This window comes from Pelodiscus sinensis, chromosome 1 (assembly GCF_052426305.1).
Source record: "Pelodiscus sinensis isolate ZL-2025 chromosome 1, ASM5242630v1, whole genome shotgun sequence".
Lineage (NCBI taxonomy): Eukaryota > Metazoa > Chordata > Testudines > Trionychidae > Pelodiscus > Pelodiscus sinensis.
The window spans coordinates 142,941,593-142,954,149 of NC_143052.1; the positions used below are offsets into that span (position 1 = coordinate 142,941,593).

The 12,557-nt window shown below is 50.0% G+C and overlaps 2 protein-coding genes and 1 non-coding gene across 3 annotated transcripts; 2 read left to right on the forward strand and 1 right to left on the reverse strand.

The window, feature by feature from the left end:
• Positions 1–123: 123 nt before the first annotated feature.
• EMG1 (EMG1 N1-specific pseudouridine methyltransferase) lies at positions 124–3,226 on the reverse strand. The gene is made up of 6 exons (XM_006124134.5): positions 2,901–3,226; positions 2,714–2,815; positions 2,062–2,203; positions 1,273–1,331; positions 844–993; positions 124–469 (listed from the first exon to the last, which is right to left on the reverse strand). Exons 1-6 carry the CDS (start codon positions 3,030–3,032, stop codon positions 356–358), a joined length of 699 nt encoding a protein of 232 aa, XP_006124196.2. The 5' UTR covers positions 3,033–3,226; the 3' UTR covers positions 124–355.
• Positions 3,227–3,276: 50 nt separating this feature from the next.
• Positions 3,277–12,557, forward strand: PHB2 (prohibitin 2). Its single transcript, XM_075903580.2, has 9 exons — positions 3,277–3,435; positions 3,531–3,679; positions 3,768–3,852; positions 4,430–4,509; positions 4,788–4,972; positions 7,545–7,674; positions 8,321–8,424; positions 8,827–8,904; positions 10,433–12,557. Exons 2-9 carry the CDS (start codon positions 3,553–3,555, stop codon positions 10,511–10,513), a joined length of 870 nt encoding a protein of 289 aa, XP_075759695.1. The 5' UTR covers positions 3,277–3,435; positions 3,531–3,552; the 3' UTR covers positions 10,514–12,557.
• LOC112545984 (small nucleolar RNA U89) lies at positions 8,983–9,268 on the forward strand. The gene has a single exon (XR_003089580.2). It is a non-coding gene; the product is annotated as a small nucleolar RNA U89 (small nucleolar RNA).

Sequence of the window (12,557 nt, forward strand, 5' to 3'; positions counted from 1 at the left end):
TGGGCTGTTCACTGTTGCTGAAGGATAGGTTTATGGCAGTAAAGGTCATAGTATAGGCAGACACCCTCCAGCATCGCTCCTGTCCCTTTACTCGCCTTCAGGTAAAGTTGCAGCACAAACAAATTTTTATCAAAAGTGATTTTAATATGGAGAGAACAGTCCAGAGGGGTGCCAGTTAGCCTTCAGCCATGGCAGCAGCTTGTATAGAAAGAGCTCAGCACTTAACTCCACCACTGAACCTTAAGCCAAGGCTAACTCAATACTCCCCACACATGCATGAGTTTAAAAAAAAAAAAAAAAGCTACCAATTCTAGAAAGGTCAAACAGTCAAACTTCAGAGACAAGTATGGCAGGCTCACACCACTCCCCAAGCCTCCTCAAAGGCTGTGGTGATCTTTGCACATGTCAGGGCAGCAGAAAGGGGATAGTTACTGATGGAGATCATCTTCTCTGCGTAGTCAACATTCAGCTGGGGAGAGAGAAGGAACCAAAACAATCCATGTTGCTCTCCAGTTAGTTAACACCCCCAGCCACTGACAATCCTGAGGCACGCTTCTAGTACTTTCCACGCTATAGAGGGCAATCCACCCAAAACTCATATGCACCCACTCTTGAACCAAGTTGGAACTATTATTGACCCACAACACCTTGTATTCAGGTGAAGAAAAACAAGGGTGTGGCATATGATCAAAGTTTCAAGACAATTCCTGTAGAAAACAGAAAGGGACTATCCTGCTAACAGCACGCCTCTCGTGGGAAAGAGTCTCCTACTTCCCCAGAAAGGTCTACTGCTCCACCAGGCAAATATAGGAAAAGAGATGCATCAGCCTCCACTGCCCTTACCGAGCCATGGGCAAAAGCTCCCACAACAACTGCAACAGGCTCTGATGTGGGAATCAGTTCATGCACGTCCGTAACATTGGGGACGGAGAAAGAGGTGCCTATCTTCATGCAGCCCACAGGAAGATGATCAGTCACTGGATTCTTGATGACCTGCATGTGGAAGCAAATTTAGCTGGAGGTTTAGAGATGAGAACTTGGGATTCAACTTTTCTATACAGGATAAACTTAAACAACTAATAGTGTGGTAGCACTTTAAAGTACTAACATACTATTTGCTTAAGTTTATCCTGTACAGACTAACTCAGCTACCCCTCTGAAGCTTTTGAACTTTTCTGTACAGTAGCACAGTCTCTTTCTACCACATTCTCAGTTCTCAATGAGCACCACAAAATCATTAAGTTGCCCCTCAACTGTTAGGAAATTTGTTACCTTCAATAGTTTCTGGGGTCCATCAGCTGCACGGACACTGAGTTTATGTAGCAGCTGAACTGGAAGGAGAAAGAATGAGGAAGTTTCATATCAACATTAGAATATCCATTCTTCAGCAAGCTGAGTTGGAAAAAGGCTAAAGTTTCATGTCTGAAACTTATGATTTCCAATGCATGGGCAATGCAGAACCTTCCCTTGTGGCAACAGCTCTCCTCCCACTCTCCCAAACCATCTCTAACTGGTGTTTATATCCCCAGATTCACAGAAGGTTCTGCTCTGACATGTGAACAGACCCAGGGTTTGTTTTCTGTATTGCCTTCCTCTGCAACAGAGTCAACTCATGGGTTTAAACTAGTGTAAACTGTGGATTTTCTGTAGCAGTCTTTACATCAGGATATGTGGACTTCCCTAACTTAGCAAAAGGATTTGGGTCTCTCTCAGCAGCTGGGTGGCTGTGGATCTGGTCTGCAATGTGCAGATCAAAAGGGACCAGCATGCTTGCTCATTTAGTCTGACCTTCAAATCTGAGTCTATATTGATCTTTCAATGTTTTCTAAAAAATGTGAGTCCTGAATATTTATGGCTTCCTTCCATCCTATGTTGCTTCATTCTGAAAGCCTCTTCCCCCACCCTAAACTACTGAACCTGGAATTCAAGCGGGGGGGAGGGGGGAGAGCGTGAGGAGAGAAAGGTGATGATAAAATAAAGACAAGCTATAGGATCACAGGGTCATAAAGCCAGGAGCTGGAGGGAAAAAAAAAAAATCAAGAGCCAGTTTGAACCTCTTACCCATTAGACCACAGAATCGATCAAAGGTTCGGGGAATCCTGGTCTGGGGATTGACTTCAATCAGAACATTTTTCTGGGTGTGGATGTAAACCTGCAGCAGACCAGCCCGGTTCAGGGGACTATCCATGAGCATTAAGAGGCTCTTAAGTGAGAAAGCACAAAATGGAGAAAGAACATGACACTAGAGAATGTGATGCTAAAAAGGAGGATAAACTCAAAGGCACCTGGGTTTGGGCACAATGACCAGGAAGGGACTATTCTGCTAAGGCTGTAGTGAGGAAAGAGTCCAAAAAGCTGCACTTACTGTGCGGTTAGAGTTGTCAGATGGTTTCAACAAAAATACCGGACATACTTGATATTACATCTACTTTACATCTTATTTAGAAAATACTGGACATTTATATTTTCTCAATTTGTTTCCTGCACAGAAAGCTAAAATATTGGACTGTCTGGTTCAAAACTGGACACCTGGCAACCCTATGTGCTGTAGCAAGATGTAAAGGGAAAGTCGTTTACATAAGTAACGAGATTTTTAAATTTAAATAGCCACGGAAGGATTCAATAACAAGCGGATCTCTCCTTAACGGGGAGACCAGAGAAAACGTTCCCTTTTGGGTAGCTGTCGCATAATCACCTCCCGCAGGGGTCGTACCTGGTGTGTGATGTCAGGCCTCACCTCCCCTGGGTCCCGGCCGCTCCGCAGCAGCAGCGATTTGTGCTTGTCGCAGTTCAGCAGCTCGTAGGTCTTCCCAACCTGCAGCCAGAGCAGTGAGGGGAGCGTGAGAACGAGACGGGGGCGATGAGCTTCGCCAGGCCCAGCCCGCCCGGTTCCCCGGCACCTTAACGGTCTCCAGACTCGCTCCCTCGAGAAGCACCAGAAGCCGCCGCCGCTGCGCCCGGGGCCGCTTTGCCTCCTGGGCCGGGTCTGTCTCCTCTGCCGGCCTGCGCAGCTGCCGCGTGGGCGCCGCCATCTTAGGACCGGAAGTAGCGTCACAGCTACGGCTCCTGCTCGCTTGAATGGGGACCTCGCGGTCCCTCTCGCGGCGCGGAGGGCCAAGAAATCGGCCACTTGCCTAGCACTTCCGGTGCGCGACAGGCTGCTTCCGGTAAGAGGACGGAACCATCGGCGTCACGTGCTCTGTAACCGGCTCTTGGCCCTACTGGCCGCTAACAGGATCCCAATTAACCAAAATGGCGCGCTCGGTTCCCGTCAGCCTTACCTGAGGCGGGCGCGTCCTTAGCCCGTTTTTAAAATCTCAGGTCGCCATCTTGGAAAAGGGGAAAGCCGCTTCCGGTCACCTGTTCCCGTCGGAGGGTTAGAGCGCGGACACTTCCGGTGCCCTTTCTCCCTCCTGTGCGGCAACGTGGGGGCAGGTGAGGGCTGGCTGCTGGCCGGGGAGCGCGACCCGAGTCTCTCGTGCCGGGCGGGGGGGAGGGGTTGTCTGTCTCACTCACTGTCCGTCCCGCAGCGCCCGCCTGCCCGAGCTCGCCATGGCCCAGAACCTGAAGGACTTGGCGGGGCGGCTGCCGGCCGGGCCGCGCGGGATGGGCACCGCCCTCAAGCTGCTGCTGGGAGCCGGCGCCGTCGCCTACGGAGTCCGCGAGTCGATCTTCACCGGTGAGTCCCGCTGCCGCCGGCCCCTCCCGCCAGCCGCCCCCTCCCCGCCCCCTTGCGCGCCCCTGACCCGTTCCCGCTCTGCCCGCAGTGGAAGGAGGCCAGCGGGCGATATTCTTCAACCGCATCGGTGGGATCCAGCCGGACACGATCATGGCTGAGGGGCTGCACTTCAGGTAGGGGGGTGCTTGGAGGGACGAAGGTTCCTGGGGTGTGAGCCCTAACCCTGGGTTCTTTGGTGGGCACTGGGCCCATGGAGGTCTCCTAACTCCTACAGAAAACGACCGCCAGACCAGCAACCTGAGTGGTTGGACTGTGCGCCCAGAGCTTTCTGCTTTGCACTACTTTCTGCTGCTTGATCAGATGATAGCAGCCCACAGGCCAAATAGTGGGGTATGGAGGACGTGCGGGGGTTAAGTGGCAATACCACCCCCAAGCGGGGTAGGGGAGGGACACAGCTTTCCAGCATGTGCAGGAGTGGGTGACGGCAGGGTCCCCACGACTGACCACATCCTTGGTGGGGTGGCAACTCAAACAAGTAGCTGGAGTGTCTTGTTTTTCCTTTGAAAATATGATCGTTCAAGTCCTAAGTTAGTCCTTTAAATATTGTTTTATCCTTCTTTGATATTCTTCAGTGTTTGATCTCACTGTCTCCCCCCTCCTCTCCCACACGTTCACGCTCTGTCCCCAACCGCTTTCTCGCCTTCTTGATACCTCTGTTTACTGTATAACATTTAATCCTTGGCGTTTCAGAGTTCCCTGGTTTCAGTATCCGATAATTTATGATATCCGAGCTCATCCCCGAAAAATCTCCTCCCCAACAGGCTCTAAAGGTGAGACCATTTTCTTAGGGCACAGTCCTTTGCCAATTATTTCTGTATTAGCCCAGCACTAGAATATTAGAGCATGTTGTGGCGCCTAAGCAGAGCTGAGCATGCACAGGATTGGAATAGTGGGATGGGGCTGCAGTCCAGGAGTAAAACTTTATCAGTTAGTGGAGAGCCTATGACTGGAATATTGGCTTGGGGCCTGCAAATTTAGGAGTATTGGCAGAGCTGGAACATTGCCAGGCTGGAAGGTGATCCAGTCAATCTGATTCTCTGTCTCTTAGATCTACAGATGGTGAACATCTCTCTGCGTGTCCTTTCACGCCCCAATGCTGCAGAGCTGCCCAAAATGTACCAGCGCCTGGGTCTGGACTATGAGGAGCGGGTCCTTCCTTCCATTGTCAATGAGGTGCTCAAAAGTGTTGTGGCCAAGTTCAATGCTTCCCAACTCATCACTCAACGAGCTCAGGTAACCCTATGGTGGAGGACCTGGAATGGTAGAGCTTGCCTGGAGTTAGCTATCCCCTCCTTCTTCCCCACTCCCAACCCCCTTCACAGCACAGGATGGACAAGGGACAGAGGTGGGTGTGGAAGGATTATCTGTTGGCACCAGGTTCAAAGGCAGTGGATACTATGAGAAACCTCCACTGGCTTCTGGTGAGTGAGGTGGAACTTTTGGTTCTGGTACGTGTTGGGAGCAGTAACAGGGAAATGCAGGAAAGAGGTCATGGAGGCTAAATGTAAATTTCTTTACATTGGCCTATGGTCAATCTATATAATATAGACAGAGTACACTGGCAGAGCACTGCTGTATCAAAAAGATTTTATAGAAAAATTCTTATAGCCCAGAACCACACCATTGAATCTCCAGGGATACAGATCCCAAGATGGAAGAATGTATTACTGGCCTCCAGTTTAAAAAAAGCAATTTGAGTGCACAGTGTGGAGAGACATCAAAAGCAGGAAAACCTAATGGCAATAATGGGGGTTTTAACTTCCCACACGCAGCCTGGTCCAATAGCACAATGGAAGCTTTTCATCAACATTTTAAGTGATAGCTGTTCCAAGAAGCAAGTTCTAAACTGCACAAGAGAGAAAATATTTGTTCATGTTAGTCTTAAGAAGCTGTCATGAAGTTACAGTAGCACAACCACTAAATAATCATAACCACAGTTTAATAAGATTCAACATCTTTTGGGCTCCTACGATACCAACAAGTGACACTAAACTTTAGAAAGGGGGATTTCAATAAAATGAGTAAGTTAGTCAAAAGAAGTTAAATGATAAAGAAGCAGATAAAATTCCAAGAGATAGAATTGATTCTACTTCTAAAAAAAATAGAGAAGACATGGGCACTGTTGAACTAAAAAGGATCCTGAAAGGCAAAGAGTGAATCCGTATGACTAACTGAAGATGCTATTCAAGCCAAACAGAAATCCTTCATAATTTCAGAAGCTAGTCATTATGAAGCAAATGAACGGGTGAATACATTGTAGCAGGCAATGTGGAAGAGGAAAATTTAAAGGGAAGAGATAGTTTGAAGAGAAAATAGCGAAAGTCATAAAACAAATTAGATTATTTTAATGTATCAGAAGCAGGAAGCCTGAGAAAATTGGTGAGTCCCTTGGATTATCAGAGGTTTAAGAGTACGATTAAGGAGGATAAAGATTTGATTGAGAAGTTGCATATTCTCCTGACACCAGACTTCAGCACTGAGATGTTAGAGGGATTCCTATAATTTTCTGTCCTTTCTGATATGAAGATGAGGTCCGTTCCACATTGATCATTTACAAGGCAATAAATCACCAGGCCCTGCTGGGATATAGCTCAGAAGGAGTTTCAGGATGAAGTATTGGAGTTGCTAAAAAGAATAGTCGCTTTCTCATTAGCAGCCTCTTCTGGAGGATAGAAAATGGTACTTGCGCATATAAGAGAAGTAATGGAGAAAGGAGAAAGGGATATATTGTATATTCAGCAGTGAAGAAGCAAAATATGCAAATAATAGTTATTTGGGTTAGTCTGGACAAGAGAGGGACTGGGAGGAACTTTAAAGAGACCCGGACATGCTAGAGAACTGGGCCACGTGCTACCAAATGAAGTCCCTTGTCAGGGAATGCAAAATAATGCATGGGGGGTGGGGGGAGCTGAACCTCTGGTTTACTTTATACTGCAGGATTCAATATTAACTGTATCAGCTCAAGAGAGACCTGGACATCACAGACAGCTCAGTCATAGCCTCTGTGGTCAAAAAGAAAAACAGAGTATTAGGAGACATATGGAAAAGGATTGTGAATAATACAGGGAATATTGTAATGCCTTTATATACATCACTGGTACAGCCTTCTCTAGATACTGTGTGCAGTATTGATCACGGCGTCTCCAATGGATATTGCAGGCTGGAGGCAGTTCAGAGAAGAGTGGAGAATGATCAGGGGGTCACTGGGATTGTTTCCTTAGAAAGGAGACAAATAGGGGACATAAGTCTCTACAATAATGACCCCTGTAGAAAAAAGAGCTCCGAAACTTCTCTTGGCCTTGTCTCAGAACAAGTGAACACCTACATTGAAAGGTGGGAAATTCAGACCTCATAGTAGGAAACGCTTCCACGCTGTGTGATGTAAACTTAGGAAATCATTGCCACGAAAGTGTTGCTGAGGACTGAGAGAACTCAGTTAATGGCAACATTAACATTTTAACAGCCCATACCATTTTTGGAAGGGATATTAAAATTCATGCTCCAGCATTTAAGCTGATCTCTGACTTTTAGAGACTAGGCCAAAACCTAATAGGGGTCACATTTTTCCACATCTGTTGGCTGCAGGGTCTCTTATAGTTTTTCCGTGCAGCAGATGGTCCTGGCCTCTGTAGGACTTGGATATTCAAGGGTCCTGGCTACCCAAGAATCCTCTCCTTGTTATTCAGGATACTAGGGACCCTAGGAAGTGGACTGAAGGAGAGGGAGGCAGTGATGCTTTGGAGAGAATGGTAAAGGAAGAGTTCAGTGGGTTACAGTCCTCCTCCTCCCCACCCTTGTATTTCAGGTCTCTCTGCTTATCCGACGGGAACTGACAGAGCGAGCCAAGGATTTCAGCCTCATCTTGGATGATGTGGCTATCACAGAGCTGAGTTTTAGCCGTGAATACACAGCAGCTGTTGAGGCCAAGCAAGTGGGTGAGTTGGAGCTGCCTGCAAGCCCAGCCCAGTGCTAGGAAGTGAGTACGCTGGAGTGGCCCTTATGGTTTGGAATTCTGAGCACATCTGCCTCTGTGACAGGTGAATGCTAGGATGCTACTGGGAGCATCAGCCACAGACAGCTCCATTCCTTTCCTTTTCGCATCAGGCAACTTAGTGCCACAAGTTGTGTCTCAATGGCACTAGCATCCCAGGGCTGTAGTCACAGTCAGCTCTTGCCAAAGTCTGGGTCCCTTGGCCAGCATCCAGACCTGTGTATTTGACGGGCAGCATTTGAAAGTGCTTTATCATGGAAGCTGGACTAAAGATTCTCCATCCCTGAGTTGCCATTGCTTCAGGGAGCTCCGCACCTTTAGTTCCTGACTCTTGGTGCTTGTAGCTGTATCGTGGTTGTGCCTAGGGGGCCCCGCCGCCCTGTGCTGGATACAGCCAACACATCCTTAGGGGTTCCCTTTCTAAGACGTGGACAATAATGATGAGCTAGGCAAGGGTCCAAGATACTGTAATGGCAGGCCCTGAGAAGCACAAGCCCCAAGGAACAGACTGTAGGAAGGATCCTGCCATGGGATTTAAAAAGATGGGACCTGGTTCTGATGTCTCTGATTTTGGCCTTTTCCCTCCCTAGCTCAGCAAGAGGCCCAGCGAGCCCAGTTTCTGGTGGAGAAGGCCAAGCAGGAACAGAGGCAAAAGATTGTCCAGGCAGAGGGGGAAGCCACGGCTGCCAAGATGATATCCTTTTCGTGCCCTGGGGAGGAGGAGGGGTTGGTCAGAGTGTCTGGCATGGGCTGGAACACAGGGTGCCTCTGTCAGCCTGAGAGGTGCACGCACAGGGACTGAAGGCAGATGTGACTGGTGTCACTCTTCTCTGGGCAGAGCAAGGGGGCTGTCTGTGTTCGCCTTTGGTCTTGGTGTAGGCTGGAGCCTCCATTCCCAACTGACAGTTGACTTGATCTACATCCAGCTCTTGTCATCCCATTGCCTGTGGCTTGGGGGGGGCATGTGCTGTCCCTGGAGCCAAAGGTCAAACTGATGCCATGCTCATTGTTTCAGACAGAATGTGGTTACTGTTAGGAGGGGAAGCTGGGCAAGGGTCTGTTAGAAGATTCCCCCTTAACTTACTGTGGGTCCCACATTGGCGAAGCATTGAGCAAGAACCCAGGCTATATCAAGCTGCGCAAGATCCGAGCTGCCCAGAACATCTCCAAGACTGTGAGTGGGGTGGGGTGGGGTGGGGTGCCTGTCTCATTCTGCTTCACAGTCCTGTTTGCACACCCCACAGCCCAGAGGCCATGTGATGAGTCAAAGGCGAATGTGACCTGCTTCCTCCTGACCTTTCCCCTTTTCACCCCACTGTTCTGTCAAGTGGGGGTTGCCTGTACTGATCTGTGATCTTGGTGGGGGAGTAGGAGCCTCCCCCCACCGTAAAGTCAGATCTATATCAGCATCCTATACCCAGCCACAGCTACCGAGAGGCCCCAGTACCTGTGGTGTGGGAAAGGGGCACATGCCTGCTTGGGTGTCAGAGGTCAATGTGATGGAAGATGGAATGAGCACAAGTTCTCCAAATCTGATGGCCCTGGATGTAGGGCATGACTTTGTCCTTATTCAGACTGGTACTACTGTAACTAAGATGTGCTCTTGTACCAATAGAGAGCTCCAGGTAGACCGGAGGCAGGCAGAATATGGACCAGATACAAACGCCCCGCTGCCCAGCAGGAGTGCCCTGCTTGTGTCCCAGCACGCTGCTCAAAGCAGCTGGTTGCAGGGGCTATGTGCTTGCTGTGTGCCCTTGGGGGAGGGGCCTTGCATGCTACCCAAGCCCCGGCACAGTCTCTCAGCTTACCTGGGCTGTGCTTGCAGCGCAGGCAGCACACAGAGTATCCCTCCTGCCAAAGGGGGACACAAAAAGCACATGGCCCACCACAGCCAGCTGCTTGGAGCAGCATGTGGCTGTGACGGAGGGAGCCTGCCTGAGGGGCCTGCTAGGCTGCTGGTCCGGAGCCGCCTAAGGTGAGCGACTCCTGGCCAGAGCCTGCACCTGCCACCCCACTCCCTCCTGCATACCAATCCTTTACACTAAGGTTCCTTTCCCCCCACCTCCATCCCAGATCCTTCACCTCCTCCATTAACAAAGAGTGGAGCCCTTGACCACTTACCAAATTCTTGCAGTGGCCTCTTATCAAAAACTATTGCCCACTCCTGATGTGTAGACCTTTGGGATTTGATTGTAAGCCTAGCTTCAATTGATTCATCTGGACCCAGTTCTGTTTTAATTTATGGCAACTCAACAGAAACCAGGTTTAAATCTGATTAAGAATGTCCACACGATTTTGCACCAACTTAATTACATTTGTGTTTAAACTGAGTTTAAAGGGTAACTGGTGCAGCCTTGGCAGGTGTCATAGATCATAGCAGTGTAGGGCTGGAGGGGACCTTGAGAGGTCCTCTAGTCCGGTCCTCTACTTGGGCAGGGCCAAATAAACCCAGAGCATCCCTCACAAGTATGTGTTCAGCCTGTTCTTAAAAACCTCCCTGAAAGCCCCCGGGTCATCACCTCCCAAGGACCCAGACTACACTCAACAGCACAGAGTCCGTTTCTTTCTTTCTTTCACACTCACACACACAAAATGTCTGCAAGGTAGCAGTTGTAAGGAGGTGAAGGGGCCTCATTGACCCCACCCTTCTGCAAACTTGCCCCCACTTCAGCCATCCTGCCCTCACTTGGTCTGTCTTCCAGATTGCAGCGTCGCAGAACCGTGTGTATCTCACAGCAGATAACTTGCAGTTGAACCTACAGGATTCGGACTTCACCAGGTAAGGTGGTTCAGAAAGACTCCAGAAGGTGGATTCTTCCCTTTTCCCGAAGCTCACTCCCTCTGTATATGAATGTTAAAGGCGTTCTGAGCCCCCAGAGATGTCCCTGAATCCTATTTCCCTTGAGTAGGGCAGTCCATGGATTGTACGGGAGGGCCTTGCTTGTCTGTATTTATACTGTTATAAAAGGAGAGATGTCTGTCACGCTGTCTGTCACAAAGAACATTTGAGAAGAGAAGTTTCTAGGCGGAGGCAGGCCACTAGCCCCGCCTACAGCCTCGCCCCCTTTGCTGAGGCCCCTCTCCCACCCTGGGGAGGGGAGGAAGAGGTGCAGTGTGCCGAGTGTGCGCCACCCCCATCTCCCACAGGGAGCGGAAGAGCATGTGCACACCTGCCCCAGCATCCTTGGAGCAACTGGGAGGGAAGAGGCCACATGGCCCCAATGTCCCCTTTCCCCCTGGGAGCAAGGAGGGAGGAGGCCACATGCGCATTTAATGCACAATGGGACCGGTAATGCAAGTCTTGCTAAAGCTCAGGTCAGATCAAGTTAAATCTAATTGTTTTTCTCTTTTCTCTCTCGTGGCTGCCTCTCCTGCCCTGCAGAGGAAGGTAAGGCACTTGTCACTTTGGGTGATGCCTTTTCCAGCGCATGGGAGCAGGGCTGGTGGCTATCAGCAGTTCAGGCCACAAGGGAAGTGCACCATAAGGAAGAGGGTGGTCTAGGGGTTTGAGCACTAGCATGACACTTGAGTCTAGTTCTCTGCTACAGACTTTCTGTGTGACTTTGGCAACTCCGTGGGAGTTTGGTGCTTAAGTGCCTGTGAGAACATAGGCCTTCACATCTGTCTGCTCCCCAGCTGTACATGGACTGGTAGCACTGTCCTAGCTCCCAGGGATGTGCTGCGGGCAGATACGTCACACTGTGAGGTGCCCCAGTGTGACAGGCAGGCAGGCAGGTGGTGTGGGGAGCCCAGGCTCAGGCAGGCTGGGATCATGGAAGGAGGCAGCTTGCATGGGCATTGCATGCTGTAGGTGAGCTCTGTTGTGTGGAGGGGGGCTTTCTCCATGCAGGTTCCTTTTCCTCAGAGGCTCTTTCAGCCCCCTTGGAGTGTAAACTCCCTCCATGCTCTCAAAGGTCTCTGGTGTTTATGGTTCTCTCCTGCCCCTGCTGAATCCCACCTGTGACACGGGTAGGCCAGCTGCTAGAGTGGGGCTTGGGAGTCAAGACTCCCGGGTTCTGTTTCCGCTGTGGCCGCATCTTGTGCGACCTGGAGTTATTTCCTCCTCTGCCTTCGACTCTGCCACTGTAAGAAGGGCTGAACGGCTACTTCTCCCAGGGGTCATGGAGCTTTGAGAGATGCTAGTTTAGCCAGGACTGGAAGCCAGCTCTGTTCCCGGCGCTGCTACTGGGGCATGTGGACAGGCTGGATCTGCTGATTAAACTCTCCCTGCCTGTGCAGTCTGTAATGGCTCACTTCTCTCTCCTGCAGTGACAGCCTCCTAATGAAACAGGGCAAGAAATGAAGCCATTCACACCAGCTGGCCGAGCGAGTGACTTGGCGAGACTCCTCCTCTGCCTGGGCCCTCCCCTGGGGCCTGTTCGCTTTCATCGACCGCCACCTCACCCCCTTCGAAATTCCCAATGCAGTGGCCTAGTTGGTCCCTGTTTCCCAGTGTTGGGAGCCCTCTCTGCCATTGGGTTTCAGCAGTTGGCTGGTTTAATTCCTCCTTCATGTGTGTGCTGTCCAATCCCATTTGGAGGACCAGTGAGAGCCCTTGGGGACCTGTTCACACCCCGCCTCTTCTAGAGCTTGGATTTTTATAGGGCTAGAACCATAACTGCTGTCTGCCAAGCCTGTGAGGCCTTTATATTTTGGTACCAGCACCCAACTTTCAGTTCGATGACTATTGAGTTTCTATTCCTCCCCCCCACCCTGTGGGAAGCTCATGGATGAAGGCTTTCAAGGGGCTTCTGCTCTCAGATCACACAATCTAGTCTGCTCAGTGATTCTTTCAGAAGTTTGTAAAAATAAAAAACTCAAAATGTG